Source organism: Pelophylax lessonae, assembly GCF_965119305.1.
Source record: "Pelophylax lessonae genome assembly, chromosome: 8".
NCBI classification, from domain to species: Eukaryota; Metazoa; Chordata; class Amphibia; order Anura; family Ranidae; genus Pelophylax; species Pelophylax lessonae.
Genome location: NC_138775.1, coordinates 69,239,533 through 69,259,845, shown reverse-complemented (window position 1 = coordinate 69,259,845; position 20,313 = coordinate 69,239,533). Strand labels below are relative to the sequence as shown.

General features: G+C 41.8%; 1 protein-coding gene across 1 annotated transcript in view; it reads right to left on the bottom strand.

Annotated features, from left to right (window-relative positions):
* TKT (transketolase) overlaps nt 1-20,313 on the bottom strand; it is a 69,809-nt gene that overhangs the window by 12,957 nt on the left and 36,539 nt on the right. The window contains exons 5-9 of the mRNA XM_082265106.1: nt 15,247-15,438; nt 11,549-11,667; nt 6,082-6,275; nt 3,636-3,800; nt 536-692 (exon numbers count right to left, since the gene is read on the bottom strand). Coding sequence (XP_082121232.1) covers nt 536-692; nt 3,636-3,800; nt 6,082-6,275; nt 11,549-11,667; nt 15,247-15,438 — 827 coding nt within the window. The remainder of the gene's footprint in view (nt 1-535; nt 693-3,635; nt 3,801-6,081; nt 6,276-11,548; nt 11,668-15,246; nt 15,439-20,313) is intronic.

The following is a 20,313-nucleotide window of genomic DNA, read 5'->3' as shown; positions in this document are numbered from 1 at the left end:
GATGTTTTATATATATATATATATATATACAGTATATATATATACATATACATACACATACACATACACACACACACACACACACACACGTTTTGCCTATAATTTCCCATTTTAATCTGAATGGGTTGTTTAACAAGGTGAGGATTTACATATACATTAAGCAATGCTCCCGAATCCTGCAAATTTATAAATATGACAGCCATGTACAGTATATAAAACATAAGAAGAACGCCTCGGCCGAGTCTGCAGAATTATGCATAGTGCAGATATTACTGGCACCTTCCTAATGCCGTTAAAAGATTGGTAAAATCAATATTAAGTGTTAGATTCTTCTCTGGAGATTGATTGGCCAAAGGTTGCATGCCTCGATAATTAAATACCCACTTATATACGTGATCACCTTCTGATCCAATCATAATCAGCTAGCTGATTTAGTAATCTTTCCATGTCCGTGGGCACATTCAACCTCACCTATACATGCTCACAAGTATGCAAATGATCTATAGAGAAAAAGCTAAGCTGCCATGAAACTCACCAATAGAAACTCCACAGTGAGATCCGCAAAGGTTGATGTTGCTCTCGGAGATGGCTGCCATTCTGATTTGATCAAAGGCTCTTGTGAAGAATGTGGCAAATGCACTGGCAAAGGCAACAGTACGGTCACGAGTGGTGCAACCAACAGCTACACTAACCTACAGCAACAAAATAGAATACAATAACATTAATACAACTTGGACTAGTGTTGTGAATTATGTAATGTATAAAGTGAAATGTCTTTACTTTGATGATCACTGTATTTGATCAAATAAAAAGATGACCAGAAAAATGTAAGAAAAGATAGAGAAGCACATAAAATATACTGGATATGAGTAAATATATCATACAATAGTGGAAAATGTACACTGTATTAAAAAACCCCAAGGGCTATAACAAAGCGTTAGATTGTTACAAATACTATATAGTTAAAGTGTTACTAAACCCAGGACCCTGCATTCACTATATCTGGTCTCCCACAGTACACAGAAGACGGAAATGTAATTATTTTAGTAAATATAAACTGCTAAATACCTTTTCTCATGCAGCCTATGAGGCTGCATGACTCCTGATCCTCTGTCGTGACAGTGCCGATTGGCCCTGTGCCAATCTCATGCACCCTCCCGAAAAAAACAAACAAACAAAAACTCTAGCAATACACACCAAACTGAGCATGTGCAGGATGCCCCAAAGGCTTTTTACTATCAGCAGAGTGATTGGGGACAGTGGAAGAAGGGGAGGATCAGAGAAGACAGGATCAAACAGCCTTTTTACACAATGCAGAGTATTAACCCCTTAGGTTTCACAGTAAGTATAACAAGCATGCTTTACTGCATACACACACTGATTTTACTGTTGTGTGTTCAGTAACACCTTAATCGTTTGTGGATACCTGAGCATCATACCTATAAGAACTTTTTTTAGAATTCCATTCAAAAACCATTAATAATTAGACGGCTACGGGACATTGAGCTGTTCGGACTGCCAGGGGTATTGGACCTTATTTCTGGATCCATCCCTCCTATCCATCAGCCTTGGCTCTTCCAGCAGCCACCCGCTAGCCCTGTCATCTGGATGGAATAGGAGACATATACAAGCATATATTCCTTGAATATACCACTACGGGATTACCTTGACTGGGCCCCTTTTTGTTTTGGACTGCTCCCATGTCCTCCCCAGGGGTAATTACCCTAGTTGCGATCCCCATTCTGTCCTCCTGCTTTTAGGATTGGTTCTTTACAGTAGCAATTGTGATGTCCTCACATCTACGTTAATGCCCCTGAAGAAGCGGCCACCCGCGAAACATGTTGGGTTAATATATGGGCATCTATGTCCACTACACCTAACAATACCTACCAGCCCTACCATCTCTGGTGTTTAGGTCTGTTTTGGGGGTTTTGGTTTTTACCGCCCCCTTGTGTATGGCACGTTTTCATTAGCTTATATATGCTACGTATTGTTCCTTGTTCTCTGTTTTTTGTAACAAATTATCTGTGTTTCTCAATACAGTAATTTTTATTGGATATTTTGTTTCCTAATAAAAATAGTTTTTTACATATATTATTTGAATTATTGGTCTGATGACGGTATCCCTTTAAAAGTCCCCCTGCCCCTCCCTTCCTCTTTGTTCTTTGCTATCCATTATTATATATGTGCTGCAACTCAGGAGACTCTCAAAATTAGAGAGTTAGGACTGCAATTTCTGCATATAAATTTCAAATACGTGCAAACTAAACCCCTTGTTTTTAATGTGAACTGTTAGATAGGGTCAATTCTGTTTGTTGCAGACTGGCTGGTAAGTGAGCTGGGAATCTTTGTTTGTTTTATGACAGGCGTCACCCTTCCATGTGCTCCTTGCTGCAATTGCTAGTAATAGGTTGGGGTGGTTGCTATTTGTTTGTATGATGGGTTAATTGCTGAGGGGACGCACTGGATACCTTTGCTGCCATTGTGCTTTTGCTGGGTGTCCAGTGAGTTCCTGTACCTTTAAGGAGGTGTGAGCTCCCTCCAGGCATACCTACCCTTAATCTATTCATTATTATATATGTGCTGCAACTTGGGAGACTCTGATAATTAAAGAGTTAGGACTGCAGTACACTGGGGTGCCATGACATGGTTGCTGCAGCTTATGCATATATTTGCAAATATGTGCAAACAAAATCCCTTGTTTTTAATGTGAACTGTTAGACAGGGTCAATTCCGTTTGTTGCAGGCTGGCTAGTAAGTGAACTTGGAATCTTTGTTTGTTTTTTGGCATGTGTCGCCCTTCCATGTGCTCCTTGCTGCAATTACTAGTTAGGCCTCTTGCACACGATACTCCTGTTTGAGCATCTCGTGGCTTGAAAATGCTCAGTACAGCTTTTTTAGCTAAAATACAGCCCATTAATTGTAATGTGCCTATGCACACAGACGCGTAAACAAGCGCTGTGCATTCTTCAGTAAGAACAAAATAGAAAAATCTGCATTTTTGGTCAGTTATTTAAGCCTCAATGTACGCAAATACTCACGAATACTCGCAAATACTTACAAAAAAAAGGTCTGGAAAAAGTAGATGCTCAAACAGGAGTATTGTGTGCAAGAGGCCAAAAGGAGATGCTCAAACAGGAGTATCATGTGCAAGAGGCCTTATAGGTTGGGGTGGTTGCCACTTGTTTGTGCTTATTAAAACCCCTTTCAGGTTGTCATTGCTATCTGTGTGTTTGTGTCCCCTCACTTCTTCGTCAAGAAAGGTAGTAATAGGAAATTATTTCATTAGGGATACAGTGAAAACACATTTTTAGTAGAGCATCTGAGCCTTCCTGTCCCCATGACATCACAAAAATCCAATCGGACTCAAGACAGAAAAATCGAAAAAAAAAAAAAAAGGTTAACTGTATCCAAAACAAAAGAAAATGGCTGGAATTAGGCATTAAAGAGACCCGGTCATGAAAGACTATGGAGGCTGCCATTACTAAACCAAGCTTTGAGAATGCTAGTTCATTAGATGTTTTGGCCTCTATACTTGTGCTAAGAAATAAGAAACACATACATTTTATTTCATTTCTGCACCTCATATTAATATACCCTACAAAATACAGTAGACACAATTATAGCAGACGTACCATGTTCTGTTCAGCTATGTAACACTCGATGAAGCGGTCTGGGTGCTCTTTTTTAAACAGCTCAGCGAATGTTGAGTTCTTGGTATCACCATCCAGAGCGATAACTCTGTCACTGGCATGTCCCAGCTTAGCCAGGGCAAGACCATAGGCTTTGCGAGTAGCGATCTAGAAGATTCATTTTTGTTAATGCATTTTGTTACAGCAGAAAAGCACAATCAATAAGGCTTACTAAAAAATCTTTTCAAGGAATGTTCCCTTAAAAATGCCTGCACACTGCATGCCTACCACCCCTATGCTTGTATAGCAAACATCAGGGTGACAGCACACCAAAGTCTGATGCAAACTTCAGAAAATATGGGTACAGCAAATCTCAGGTGTAACATGCATAACAGCGCCTAATCATAGAACGCTTTATGCTTATGCAGAAAAAGCAACACGTTCACTTTAATGTTCCCCTTCACACCTACCTTTCTCTAATTTACGTGCCACTCCGTCCAGCTGCCACTAGAGAAGAAGGACAGCCCTTCTTAAGTTCCAAATTACTCGATTTGGAAATACACATAGCTAAGGCCAATCACCAGCGCCGTCACATGGATTGAGTCCAGAGATGTATAGTAACTAAGTAGAACTACTTCACTACTGTACTTAAGTACCGAAAGGCGGTATCTGTACTTTCCTAGAGTAGAATTTTTTCCTCCTACTTCCACTTTTACTTCACTACATTTTTTCAATGATTTCAATACTTCTACTCTGATATTTTTTTTTTGTGCTGCATAGTTACTCGTTACAATTATAAAAATTACCACTGCCAGAACAGTAGATGGCAGGTTTCATGAAGCTCAAAACAGCGCATACGAAAATAAAAGCTACTGTATGTATAAATAAAAGCTGCATTTGAAACAATAAAAAACAATATGATGTTCAAACTTTTGACTTCTTTCTTTAATAACTACATAACACAGTACTTGTACTTTTACTTTCAGTACTTGAGTAGCAATTTTTTTTTTCAAAACTACTGGTACTTTTACTTTCAGTACTTGAGTAGCAAAATTTTTTAAAAAAACTACTTGCAATACTTAAGTACAAAAAATGTTGAATACTTTAGTACTTCTACTCAAGTCACTTTTTGATTGAGCACTTCCACTTCTACTCAAGTCACTTTTTGATCGAGCACTTGTACTTTTACTCAAGTATGGGTTTCGAGTACTTTATACAACTCTGATTGAGTCACATGCTCCTCCATACCGGGTATTTTATACATTCCGGGTAGCTGAAGGTATGTGTTGATGGGGAAAGGGTATTAACGTAAACCTTTTACTTTGCCTTTCATGGCCAAAGCACAGGTTTGCTTCAACCTGTTCGTAAAGAGAGGCCATTCATGTCTAGATATCCAGACCAAACTTCTGCAGAATCCTAATGTGTCAGTTATCTTAACACTAATACAATTTTTATATTTTTTAGGGACATAATGACTTTTATTTGGTATGATGTTTTTAACAAAATTCCTGCTCTTTTTTAATTATAGGCTGACAAATGCATAAAAAATGCATATAAAGTGTATAAAATATAATAAAGTTTTTTATACGTACAGTAGTAATTCATAATAATACTATTATCATTATTAATTTGATAATTATAACATTAAACATAAGACTAATGGCAATGTTTCTTTGCAAGCTGAAGGCTTACATTATTTTTTGAATGGAGACTCAAGCTGTCAGTGACAGCCAGTATTGGGAGCCACCAGCTAAACTAAGTGTTGGCAGGTGGCTCTTAAAGTGAAGGACATTTAGAAAAATATCCCTAGCGCAGGCTTTTTACTGGGGGGTGTCTATATACAGGCAGCACACAGGCAATAAACAGGCAGTGGGGGGTTAAAGTAAAATTGTCACAAGGGAAAATATGGGGGCTTCCATTACTGACCTCCTAAAAATACTACTATTCTGGTGGTTGTTCTGACCCATCAGCTTCAATAATTTCACTGACTCAGACAAAGTATGCCAACCAAGACAGTCTGGGAAAAGTCGAAAGTCCTTATCAGGGATGAGCTCGGGTATGTTCAGATACAATAGTCCAAATTTGTGCACACCTCTTGTATATGTGTGGCTGCAGGGCAGGGAATAAAGAGGAAGTCTCCCTATGGCCACACATCCATGACACCCCTGAGGTGTGTGTGAGTGGCAACCTCAGCCTGGACTCCGACCAGGCCATGCTCCTATGCCTCTTCTGCCTATGATTGGCTTTGTGCAGTGACGGAATCCTGACAGAACAGCTCAGGTGGGTTTGGACTAGTATCTGAACACAACTAAGTTCATCCCTAGTCCTTATCTGCATACTCATTCTGGGATATTGACTGAAAGCACTGAAGCTAGAGAGATAACATGGAGAGATCAGCGGTCTCTGACTTCATCTTTTGCTCTAAAATGTTTGATGAGCCTTCACATACCTTGTCTCCCATCTTGAAATTAGGTGGGGAAGGCAGCTTGATATTCTTAATGGAGATAGTTGGTGCATCTTCCACAGGGAGTGCAGGCGTTAACTTCTTTTTGCTTTGGATTTTGCTCTCAATCTCCTTGATGGCTTGCTCCGCCAAGTCTTTTGGAAGTGGCTTCCCATGCCAGCTTTCCTTATCTTCCACCCCTATCACCATGAAATTATCGAGAAAGAGTGATTTGAAATGTTGTTTCACCAAAAGTTAGTCAAGAACAATTCACAAATTACACTGTAATGGGCCATACACACTATAAGATTTTCTGAAGACTTTTTCCTTTAGATTTACCAAAACCATATAATATGAGGTCAAACCTAAACACTTTCAATTTGTATGCAATCTATCAGGCCCTTGCACTACATAGAAAAGGTAAATCTGAAGGAAAAAGTCTTCAGAAAATCTTATAGTGTGTATGTAGTTTGAGATGTCTATCAAATTCTTTACATAATAAGAAAAAAATAGCAGAAAAACCACTGAAGCATAGCATAATAATAACTACACTGACTTCATTCTTCCCAGTGCCAGTATATTATTACAAAATGTGTAAAAAAAAAATCACCTAGCAATATATTTATTACAGCTAGCCTGTATCTGGTAACAGGTGCAAGTTATCACTCCCTTATTAGAAAGGGGGCTAAATTAGCCCCTCTTTCATATGGGATGGTGGAAGGGATAGCTGGGAGTACAGGGTTAAAAGGGTTTAGGTGATGAGGCCCATATATCTCCTCAGGTTAGTTTTTCCCGCCAGTATGGGTTACTAGGCAGGTTAGTGGGGTCTCTAGGTGGCTTAGGTAGTTGTCAGGCAGTTTAGTATCTTTCTGAAGGGTCTCAGCGAATGAGCCCCTTCTCTCCGCCCGCTCGCCTCAGCCTATGAGGTGGAGGTTACCTCAGAAGAAGGGGTATTTAAGCTGCTGCCCGCCTCAGGGGGCTCAATCTTCTGGAAATCTTCCTACCTGTTTTCCCCTCCCCCCTCCCCTGGTTTTGTCGCAGCTTCACATAAATTAACTGGTTTGGGTCACCTCTGTTTCAGAGGGGGACGTGTATTTTTTATGTATATTTATTTATTCGATGATTTCATGATTGGTTATGGTATATGGTTGGATGTTGATCAATTTTGATCTGCTGTAAATGACAACCCGAGTTGTTTATGACTGGGTTGGTCTGTATTTTATATATATATTTATAAAATGGTTTTATGGTTATATTTATACCAGTTAATAAAGTAAGCCGCGGCCTTTTATCCAAATTTGTGTCCGAGTGCCTTATTATTATTATTATTATTATATAAAAAAAAAAAAATATATGGTTTAGATATACTTGCTGGAATTGGTGTTTTTTAAAAAAAAAAAATAAGGTAAGCATTACTCCTTCCTACCATCCCATAAGCAGAGGCTACACTGGCAATTAAATTAGAGATTTATCTGCTTATTGACAGTTTTCTTAATAGAATCCTATTGATTTAAATTGGAAACAAATGAGGCAACTGTCAAAGAGTAGTCGCAGCTCAACTCCAGGCAAACATTTTATTTATTTTTGGATAAAACAGAGTTTGGAAGGATTAGAGCCCCTAGCAGGTTTTTCTTGCTATCTGGGGCCCTTAAAGGCCCGTACACACGATAAGAAAATCTGAAAGGAAAATTCGTCCGACGACTGATCTGCTGATTTTCGGATTGTTAGTATGGTGTTTTCGACAGCCAAATCCGACTTTTCGGCTGACAAAATCCTGATGTGCAGGCTATAAAATTTTTGTTGTCCGTAATACAACGTCCGATTTTCGTCTCATTAGTACAGATTTCGACGGAAAAAAATCTTATGAGCAAGACTAGGCATGCTCAGAGACGAAAGAACACATACAAAGCAATCCAACACATGACATCACTTCTGAAGTAGAATTCTGTCGTACGGGAAAATTCGTATGATCATCAGACTAGCATGCCACAAAAAACGGACGACAGATCGTTCGATAATCTGATCGTGTGTACGGGGCTTAAGTGAGATTATGTCCTGTCAGGACAGGGAGAGATTGGAAATCTCTCCAACAGAGACATGGACAAAAAAATATTTTTAGCAGAGTTGGGAAAGTTGGAGCTACTGACAGTGTTTTTATTGCTGTCTGCATCTTCCTGTCATAGTGACAAATGCTACCCCATTTCTCGTTTTATTAATTAAAGAGACTGATTATTAAAATTGTATTTTTAATGAAACACTTTAAGCTTTAACTTTCTCAAGGAACAATGTAACCCTAGCCTACATGTCTTTTTTGTGATCTGTTGACCCAACTGCTCATTACCAGGGTTAGTGATCAACTTTACAAACAACAGCAACCAACCTAATTTTCATAATAAAACACAGTATACAAGCTAACTTCAAATTGAATTTCATTTTACTTATATGTTTCTTATTCCAGATTTAATTTGGAATGGTGATAGAAAAGAACACCTCCACGTCCAGAAAAAAAACAAAGAATAAGAACATTTTTGGGAAATTAATGCATTGTGTCATTGCACAAGGATGATCCACCATGTTTGGTCTGCTGAATGCAAGTCATCATGTGATCCATGATCCAACCCAATGACCTACTACAATCTTTGAAATGTTCCTAGTGTTGTATGCTGATAAACTTGTGGTAATGTTGAGCGTTGGTCATAGAAGTGACTTAAAGCGGAGGTCCACCCAAAGGGGTAAGCTCAGCTAGCTTGCCTCCCCCCCATCCACTGCCACATTTGGCACCTTTTGGGGTGAGTGGGTATCTGATTTTGACAGGTACCCGCTCCCACTTCTGGTTCAGTTCACCACGGCAGAGTGAGCCGGAAATTGAGCCCCCCCCTGCAGCCGGCCTATTCACAATGTGCAGCGCGATTCGCACATGCACAGTAGGAAACCGGCTGTAGGTGAGGACACCACTGGATGTCTGGACAGGTAAGCACTCTAATAGTAAAGGTCAGCAACTACAGTATTTGTAGCTGCTAACTTTTAATTTGTTTTGGTGGGGGGGGGGGGGGGAGCCTCCTCTTTAAGCTAGCTATACATTATACAATTTTCTTGTACAACTTTCCTTTAGATTTACCAAAACCATATAATATGAGGTCAAACCTAAACACTTTAAGTTTGTATGCAATCAGGCAGGCCCTTGCACATACATACAATACATAGTTGAAGGTAATAAAGTCACTGAAATCACTCCATTGCCACATCCATACAATCTAATTAGAAAACAAAACAGACCCCGAAGGGCAGACTTTAAAGGCAAAATGGACCACAACAATTTATAAAAAAATCTATATTTTATTGTACATAGAAAACATAAAAAGATTGTTACACATAAATAAACACATTTTCTGTGTACAATAAAAATGGGATTTTTGACTTACCGTAAAATCCATTTCTCTGATGTTCATTGACAGACACAGCTCCTGATCTTCTTAACCACTGGGTTATACTGCCCCTACAGGAGTAGAACACTAGGCAGAAAAAAAGTCTGGCTACGCCTATGGGCAGTAGTACTCAGTTTTATTACAAGCAGTGTCTGAAGAATTACAACTCCACAGAGAGGTGGGTGTCTGTCAATGAACATCAGAGAAATGGATTTTATGGTAAGTCAAAAATCCTTTTTTCTCTTTTGTTCATTGATGGACACAGCTCCTGATCTTCTTAACCATTGGGACGTCCCAAAGCAGTGTTAAACATGAGGAGTGGGAACAGCGCAAAAGAAATTCCCAAGGCTAACTATAGCCAATCAGGTAAACAGGAGCTCAACCAAAACAACTGGAGCTCACCTGAAAAAAACAATACACCCACAAAGAGGATCAGGTCCTCTAAACAGCAGCCTGCAAAACCTTGCAGCCAAAGGAAGCATCCGCAGATGCCAACACATCCACTTTATAGAACTTTGTGAATGTGTGCACCGATGACCAGGTGGCCACCCTGCAAACCTGCGTCACTGACGCTTGATGACGGAAGGCCCAGGAGGCACTAAGCGACTGAGTGGAATGCTCCTTGACAGGGAAAGGAGGAACCTGATCCTTGATGGAATAGGTCTGAATCACCATCTGTCTGATCCATCCGGAAATGGTTGCAGAGGAAGCAGACAACCCTTTCTGAGGTCCATCCGTAAAGCACAAGTAGTGAGTCTGATTTCCTAAAAGACTGCATAGCTGCCAGGTACGCCCTAATTGCCCGGACCACATCCAAGGCATGCAAAGCAATTTCCTTTGGATGTATTGGCCTGGGACACAGGGAAGGCAACACAATGTCTTTATTCAAAGGAAAATCAGGGACAACCTGAGGAAGGATTGACAGACAGGGACGAAGAACCACCTTATCACTGGGAACCATCAAGTAAGGTGAACAGGGTAACGCCGCCAATTCCGACACCTTGCGCTTAGAGGTAAAAGCCCCCAAAAAGGCCACCTTCTCGGACAGCGTAAGCCTGGGAATATCCGGAAGATTCTAAAAAGAAGAAGAAAAGTATGCACCAACGAAGACTGCTAAGGCTGACACCCTACCCTTGATAGTACTCAAGGCCAGTTTCTGATGAACCCCCCGTGAAAGGAAGGTCAAGATCCGAGCCACCGATAAAAAAATCGAGGATGAAACCCAAGAGACTCACACCACGCAATGTACATCTTCCACGTACGATGGTAGATCTTCCTATGAGTAGATTTCCTAGCTTTTACCTGTGTTGGAATCACTAACTCAGACAAACCTCTATTCATCAGCACCTGCCATCAAAGCCAGCAACTGTAAAGCAGGATGGAAGATTGGTCCTTGGGACAGCAGATCCTCCCTGAGAGGAAACTTCCAAGGCACGTCGGCAACCAGCCGAACCAGATCAGCGTACCAAGCCCAGCAAGGCCAGTCCCGGGCTACTAAGATGACCTGAATCCCTTCTGCCTTGATCCTGCGTAGAAGTCTTGGCAGAAGCTTGACAGGAGGAAAGGCGTAAATCAGACGATACTGACCCCACAGGGCCACTAGCGCATCTGTGGCGTCCGCCAGTGGATCCCATGACCGAGCCACAAACCTCTGCACCTTTCTGTTGAGCCGGAATGCCAACAGATCCACTTTGGGGATACCCCACCAGAGACTCAACTGATGAAACCCCTCCGGATGAAGGGACCACTCCCCTTGTATACAGAAATATAGATTTTTTTTTTTTTAAATTGTTGTGGTCCAATTTGCCTTTAAAATACAATCTTAGGGGTCTGTTTTGTTTTCGAAATAGTTGAAGGTAAATCTAAAGGAAATTGAATAAGAAAATTGTATAATGTATGGCCAGCCTTACACTGAGATGTGCAACAAGTCGGATATGGGACTGACACTATGTATGTAGATTGAACTGGCACAACTTACTCACCCTCCCTTGCACACTCCCACAATCTATTTTTTTCTGGAGCTTGAGGTAGTTTTTAAAGATACATACCTGAGATGCCTTTGCCTTTGAAGGTTTTGGCAATGATTGCAGTTGGCTGGTTCTTCACACTAGTGAATGCCTTACACAGTTCTTCTACACTGTGACCATCCACGACAACAGTGTGCCACCTAGAACATAAAGAGAACATTAAAAACTCAAATAAAAACAATTTTGAATTTTAATGTGAATAAGAAAAAATAAAAATCAGGGGGATTGATGGGTTCTTCTACATTATGACTAGGTCACTTAATGGTGCCCAAGCCAAATATTTCCTCCTCCAGGTCCCTTAATTGCTTGCTGCCCAATGAATGGATATGTGAGAAGATTTTCCGGTAGAAGCTGATATGGAGTCTCTGACACAAAGGCCAAAGGAACTTACACTGGATGGAAGAGGAATAAGTAGGCAGGACTTTAGGTAGTTAAGTCAGAGTAAGTAACACTGCAGCTTTTGATGGGCTTAGTTAATCCACTGCAGCAAGTGGTTCTAGAAATCTACTACACTTTTACTATCTGCATTTCATAATCAAAAATCCTTATTAACAACCTAAAGTGGAACTAAACCCTCCGATCTTTTACAGCCAAGGAAGCGGCCATCTTAGCCTCTGTTTGATTTGCAGTTGCCATGGTGCTGCATGTGATCAGTTCAGACACCAGCCATTTGATGGCTTTACAGTCTAATTGAGAGCAAAAGCAACTGTGACAGTTATCATTCACGAAATGCCTTGAATGTAAATGTTTTGGGAAACCATTAAATTGATGGCTTTGGCTCCATTTTAAGCCAAAATGTTTTGACTCATTTTCTCGATAGAGTGGAGAAAGATTAGAAGTTCTGTTGTGTTTTTAAACTGCCTGTGACCCTTCTGAAATATTTCATTTACTTCCTGTGTGGTCACCGGTGAACGGGAAGGAAAATTTCCCCAATGGAGTTACAGGCTGCAATATTAGCCTGGCAGAAGTCTTTTTTGAAAAAAAAAAAAAAAAGAAGTCTTTAAAAAAAAAAATTGTCTGAAGGTAAAGGGACCCTGTCAATAACTTAAAAAAAGCCATAGCACAGAAAAGAGTCCTAACTGCTTACTTGCAATGGTGTCCTATCCATAAATAGTTTTGCATTTATTTGTGCCTTTTGACATTTTGACATCTCCAGGAAGGACTGAATTCCCTAACACAGACACCCCGACCCCCCACCCCCTTGAATATCATAGTCCTCTCTTCATCTGGCAGTGTCTGTGCCTGCCCAGCTCCTCCACTCCACCCTTCACCGGCCTACATTGCCATAGCTACTGAGGGAGGAGCGAAGGGGAAATTTATATAGCGTGTCCCGGCTTAAATGACAGCTCTAAGTCTGCTGGAGCTTATGACATCACATCCAAGATGGTGGCCCCAGCAGTAGTAATGCTTTTGAATGTATACACACAGGGGAGGCTTTTACAGGTTAATACCACATTCAAAATATAATCCAATTGGAAGTTTTTTTGTGAAAATTATTAGTCTTTAGACATGTTCCCTATAACTTGAAATTAAGTTCTGAGATGGGCTTTAAAATATGCCAGATAAATTTGCAATCACCTACATGTAACACACTTCACAGAAAACACATTTAGAGGAATTTACTATGACTGGAACAGTTGCCAACGTTCCCACTATTTTTTTTTTTTTGCAGAATGCCAGTGTAGGCGGAGCAGTATGTTAATTAGGGGTGTGGCATCCTTTTTTGTGGACGTGTTCATGCTCTTAAAGTAATGGTGGTGTATGTAATGGGCGTGGCTTAAATTACACAACATTTTGGGCGTGGCTTAAAGGGTGTGGTTAAACTGAGTCTTTAACTTTAAAGTTTCCTTTTACCACGAGAGCCCTTTACCATCAGAGCAGTCTCTTAAGAGCAGTCTCGTCAGTGCAATGTGATCAGAGCAGTCTCATTAGTGCAATGTGATCAGAGCAGTCTAATCAGTGCAATGTCATCAGAGCAGTCTCATCAGTGCAATCTCATCAATGCAGTGTCATCATAGCAGTGTCATCATAGCAGTCTCATCAGTGCAATATCTTTAGAGCAGTCTCATTAGGGAAGTCTGCTCTTCCTTCAAATACAGCTGGAGTCCTTGTCTGTCCCCCCTCCTCCTCCTCCTCCTCCCAGCACTTTGTAATTTTTCAGAGGAGTGCTGCACAGCGCCGACACAGGAAGACCTGTAGAGTTCACCTGTCTGCCCCCTCCCCAGCCGAGCTGCATTCCAAGACACGGCTTCTGACCTCCCCGCCCAGTATATGCTACTGCCGGCTCCAGTGATCAGCTGTCTCTCCAGGTGCTGCTGCATCCGCCACACCCCCACCACTCCACTCCGTCATATTCAGATGTGCATCCCTATGTCCGGGACATTTGTAGATTTTTGGGATTTTGCCTGGGACATTCCCAGACCGGGACATGGGTCTGATTTTTGGGAATGTCCCGGGCAAATCGGGACTGTTGGAAACTATGTATTATGTTGTAAATAAAGTAATATCTCACATCTTTTCCAGTAGAAAAATAAGCTGTACTTGTTCCTTGATAACATTTAACCACTTGCCGACTGCTCACAGTAATCCTACTGCGGCAGTGCGGCTCCCCTGGGTCCAGGGACGTAGACCTACGTCGCTGGGCTCCTAGTGATTCCGGCGGCGTGCTCCCGCTGTGTTTAGATACAGCGGGAGTCGGGCCGGAGGAGGAGAGGCGGCAATTGCCGCCTCTCTTCCCCGATCGTCGGGGAAACTGTGAGAAGACCCGCCTGCTTATGTAAACAAAGCAGGCAGACCTTCTCAGTGACAGACAGGAGGAGATCACAGGATTCAGCATAGTTGAACCTACGATCTTTGTCTCTGTCACAGAACCCCCACCCCCCCACACGTCAGTAAGCATGAGGCATACATTTAGCCCATGGATCACCCATAGGGTTAACCCCTTCCCTGCCAGTGTCATTATTACAGTAACAATGCATATTTTTAGCACTGATTACTGTAGTAATGTCACTGGTCTCCCCAAAAGTGTCAAAAATGTCAGGGGTTTGATCTGTCCGCCGCAAAGTCGCAGTCCTGCATAAAATTGCAGATCGCCGCCATTACTAGTAAAAAAAAAAAAAATACAATAAAAATGACATAAATCTTTCCCGTAGTTAGTAAACGCGATAACTTTTGCGCAAACCAATCAAAATGCTTTTATTGCGGAAGCAGAAAACAAATTGGCCTAAAATGTTAAAAAATTTTGATTTTTAAATTTTTTTTTTGGGAATGTTATATAGCAGAACGTGAAAAATATTGTATTTTTTTTTTTTTTTTCAAAAATTGTCGCTCTTTTTTTGTTTATAGTGCAAAAACTAAAAATTGCACAGGTGATAAAATATCACCAAAAGAAAGCTCTATTTGTGGGAAAAAAAAGACGTACATTTTGTTTGGGTACAGCGTCGCATGACCGTTAAAATAACACAGTGTCGAATCGCAAAATAGGGCCTGGTCAGAAAGGGGGCAAATCCTTCCGGGGCTGAAGTGGTTAAGCAAGATCAGCTATAATTCTACATCACTTATAGCTAGTTTATAAAAAAAATAAAACTTACAAAAAGAGAGCAACATGTAGATTGAGGAGTGAAGTGATACTGAATGTACAGGAGCATATTCAATTTTTGAATGTATTTAGAATTTCTAACCAATGGGACTAGGGCATTTCATATCTAAACATCACCTACCCAAAGGCCTCACAGCGCTTCTGGTAGATCTCTACTTTGTGCTGTAGAGGGGCAGGATCGCTCTGTCCAAGGCGGTTAACATCAATGATGGCGGTAAGGTTGTCCAACTTGTACAGACCAGCAAAGTTCATGGCTTCCCAAACAGAACCTTCTGAAGTCTCTCCATCTCCAAGCAAACAGTATACTCGGTAGCTGAAAACAATACAAGAAAAATATTTTTTTAATTGTTCAGAAGGTTACTTTCCAAAAATCTCTGCTTTATATTAAATAATTGTATTTTGCAATAAAATAAAATGTTTTGTTTTCATCTGTCCTCATTGGAGAGATTTTCCATAATGAAATCTCCCCTAGTCAGGCTGAAAAAAGACACAAGTCCATCTAGTTCAACCAATAGAAAAATGTAGAATGAAGAATTTCAGGTATGGTATATTTTTACATAGTTACGTTGGTTCAGCTTGTATGTATATACCATACCTGGCTGATGCCCCTGGAGGATGGAAATCACTAAAGTAGACATTACTACTCCAGTGATCTCCACTTTCAGAGACCCTGGAAAATAAAATAGTGGTAGTTCCAATTATTTATGTCATGCACTTATTGTGCAACAGTTTATCAAGCGCAACATTTCAGGAAAAAATGCATTTAAATTCATTTTAGGGCACAAAATGCAGTATATTACACATTTGTTGGTAAAATATGAAAGATGAGGTTGTGCTGAGTAAATACATACCAAACATGTCAAGCTTTAAATTTTTATGCACCTGCAAAACGTTAAATACCTTTAGTACCTGAAATTTTCCTTAAGCAGCAGAAGCCCCTACAGATTATTAGTTTAGAGCAGTGAATAATGGGCTTAAATATTGCTTTCACTCTGGCATGTGCGGCGATATGTATTATGCATATATCAAGCCAGCCCTCAAAAATTTAACTCGCCTGCTCGCATTTTGCGAGTGGAATGATGAGGATGGCGAGTAAGGGCTGTGCTGTAAGAAAAGGGTGGACCCGGGGCGCAGAGCAGTGCGCCCTGAGCCCACCCATTGTGTGACAATAGCAAATTAATATTCGCTATTGTCACACGGATTCTCCTCCTGATCCTCCTCCTGGCCAATCAGGAAGCGGGTCCGAGACCCGTTTCCTGATTGGCCGAAAGGCAAACAATTGCCATTGGCCAAGGAGGAGGACTCGGGAGACGCGGAGGATTGAGGAGAAGCCGCCGCTGCATCAGGTAAGTGCACGCTGGTCTCTCTGCACGCTGTGGTCACTCTGCATTTAAGGGGGCACGCTGTGGGCACTCTGCATTGAAAAGGGGGCACACTGTGGGCACTCTGCATTGAAAGGGGGCCCGCTGTGGGCACTCTGCATTGAAAGGGGGCACACTGTGGGCTCTCTGCATTGAAAGGGGGCACGCTGTGGGCACTCTGCATTGAAAGGGGGCACGCTGTGGGCACTCTGCATTGAAAGGGGGCACGCTGTGGTCACTCTGCATTGAAAGGGGGCACGCTGTGGTCACTCTGCATTGAAAAGGGGCACGCTGTGGGCACTCTGCATTGAAGGGGGCATGCTGTGGTCACTCTGCATTGAAAGGGGACACGCTGTGGGCACTCTGCATTTAAGGGGGCACGCTGTGGGCACTCTAAAGTTGTTGTTGTTGATATTTTTTTGTAACATAATTCTGAATAAAACATTTTACAGTGTAATTTTATGAGATATTTTACGAGGGCGTGTTTAGGGGCGGAGCAGGGTAGGGTTTGGGTGGGGTAACAAGTGGCGAGTAACTATTAAGGCCTGGCTAGTAGCTCATGACTTGAAATTTTGAGCCCTGTATCAAGCAAAGTGTTTGTATGTAGCCCAGCACCCAATGGGTATGTTAAGGTCCATGTGTGCGTGTATGTGGGGGCATGGTGGGCTTTTTTTGGGGGGGGGGGCTTTAAATGCTTGGGTATAACTTTTATTTATTTATTTATTTTGAGAATTTGTTTGTTTTTACTTACACTAAAACTTTATTTATATCACACAGGGGACATAAAGTCCCATATGTCATATAATGTTTTTAGGACAGGTTCTCTTTAATGAGACTTTTTTTTTTTCTTTGACAATTTGTTTATTTTTACTTTACACATAGGGTACATAAAATCTCCTCTGTCATAATATATTTTTAGGATAGGTTCTCTTTAATGAGACATCAGGGGTCTAATTAACCCCTAATTCCGAGACCGACCATTAGTTTCTTCCCTGACCGCAATGGCCAGGGACAGTGACAACAGAAACCAGAAGTGACATTTTACACATCGCTTCCAGACTTATTATGGCTAGGGAAGATCAGCGAACAGATGTTCACCAGTCTCCCTCCCTTCTACCCAGTGATGCCAGCCATTTAAAGCATGGGAAGCATAGTGGGGGAAAGTAATGCTCGGGGGGGGGGGTGCACTAGCAGGGGTCACGTAAAGTGATTAGGTGGCTGTACAACTGCAGACTGCTTCCATTAGAAAGCGGTCACTTGGCTTGTGGAGTGTGTATAAAAGTAAGTCTTGCAGCTGTGGCAGCATAGGGTTAAAGGCATGGTAAACATAACCTACCTGGACCTTGTGTTTTTCACCTGCATAAGATGTGCTTTGACCATGTCGTTTCATGGCGTCATTTGTTGCCCTGTACATATAGCATATAGTAGAGTAAATCTTTACATTCCTGTGTCAGCAGTTTCTGTTTGTATGGGAACAAGGCATACAGCATGGCACTGCAAAGGTTAAAAAAGAACCGCTGTCTGTAGTCTTGGAACTGACACTTCCTGTGAAGAAACTACATATCCCACATTCCTGGGTCTCTCAGTCTAGTGCTCAGCAGGTGGGAGCTACACAATAATTAGAACTGACACAGACACAGGCAGGAAGAGCATTTACAGACACACAGTGAGCTCACTATGCAGCTGGAAGATGATATATTTAATCACATTAGCACTCCCACATTAGTGATGCAAGACTGAGGGGGTGGCAAGGCATGCATTGGACAATGTTTGACCCAGCACAGGAAGTTGTCCTGTCCCCTTGGCGAATAGGGACAGGCTAGCTGCAGCAATACATGGACATAGGGGAACTGATGAGACATGAAATTACAAACTGCAGCCACAATATGTGAGCCTGTCGGTACAAGGCAATGCAAACAAACAGCATGTGAAATAGAACTACACTACCACCGTGAAAACATTTGAAAGTGTACAACGCCTTTAGGGCCAGTTCACACCATAGAAACACAGTCCGGATGTGTTCCTGGATGCTTTTCTGCATGCATTTTTGACGCAAACCAGTGTGCTTTTGATGCATTTTTGGTGCGTTTTTGATGCGGTCCAGGGCATTCCCCCCCTCTTTTTTTCTAACCTTAAATAAGGACATGTGTGTTTCAGTGCGTTTAGGTGCACTCTGGTGAGTTTTTGATTCGTTTTACTGCGTTCCAGTACAGTCCAGTGCAGAAAAAAATGCACCATGTTCTATTTTTTCTGGAACTGACCACACTGGTGTGAACTATGCCATTGAAAACCGTGTAACCTACTATCCATGCGTTTTTGATACAGAAAAAAAAAGCACTCTACTGCATGTGGTGTGAACTGGCCTTCAAGGCAGAGCTCCAGGCTCCTTCAGAAAAAAATAAAAGTCAGCAGCTACAAATACTGTAGCTGCTATTTTTTTAATTTGGACACTTAGCTGTCCAGCGGTGTCTTCACCCGAGCCGGTTTTCCGTTGGCTCTCGGGTGCTGCTGCCTACATTTCGGCAAAGGGCCAGTTCACACCATGGAAACGCAGCCCGGATGCATTCTGGATGCTTTTCTGCATGCATGTTTTTGATGCAGTCCAGTGCATTCCCCCCCCCCTTTTTTTTTTCCAACCTTAAATAAGGACATGTGTGTGCCAGTGCGTTTAGGTGTGTTCCAGTGCGTTTTTGATGCATTTTACCACGTTCCAGTACAGTCCAGTGCAGTAAAAATGCAGCATGTTCTACTTTTTTTTCTGGAACTGGAATGCACTGGAACTGACCACACTAGTGTGAACTATGCCATTGAAAACCATATAACCTACTATCCATGCATTTTTGATGCAGAAAAAAATGCACCAGACTGCATGTGGTGTGAGGTGGTTTAAGGAAAACCCTTGCGTCTTCACATCCGGTTCCCTACTGCGCATGCGTGAAGCTCGCTGTGCTTTGTGAATGGACTGGCGGTGGGGGAAGGAGAAGGGGTGCCAAACTTAACCCCCCCTTCCCCTAAAGGTGCCAAATGTGGCAGCGGAGGGGGGGAGGAGGCAAATAAGCAGAGCTTCCCCCTTTTTAGGTTGCTGTTTTCCTACATTTACTTTGCCAGTTTTTCTTCAGTTTTGATGCAAACAGAGCTTGATGGTGTTCATAGAACTGATTATTTTTATACATTTTTATAACAAGGTAAGCAAACCTGGCGTTATGTAGGCAGAGTATCTCCTATCAATGTGCTCAGGCTAAGAAAGGAGTTTGTGATAACACACACCTTCTCCTTTACAATGCCTGCAAGTCACAGGAAAGGTTCAGGTGAGGTAATGAAAAGGCGGGAAAGATATCAAACACCGCCAACAATGCTCAGCTCAAACAGACACTCCTCAACAAACACCACAGACATGCCTTCACCCTGCCCTCATCCATCACCGCTCAATAATGGCCCATTTTGCAGCGAATGTTTATTTTCAAAGATGTCAGAGATAGCAGTTATGAAATATTTAATAAGCCAGAATCCTGATGCATGTGATCCACTAATGTTTTATTCATAACTGAACTCCAGCCTTAACTTTAGGCCAGGTTCACAAAGTATTGGGACGCCTGTCTTCACATGCAGATGAACTTTAATGACATCCCAGTCTAAGCCTCAGTTCACACTAGGTCGGATCCAACTTCGGGGCGACCTGTGAAGTCGCGTGCAGCGCGACTTCGGCGTGACTTGCACGGACTTCATTTTATGAATGTCTATGCAAGTTGCTCCAGGTCGCCCCGAAGTAGTACAGGACCCTTTTTCTAAGTCGGAGCGACTTGTGTCGCTCCTATTAGAACGGCTCC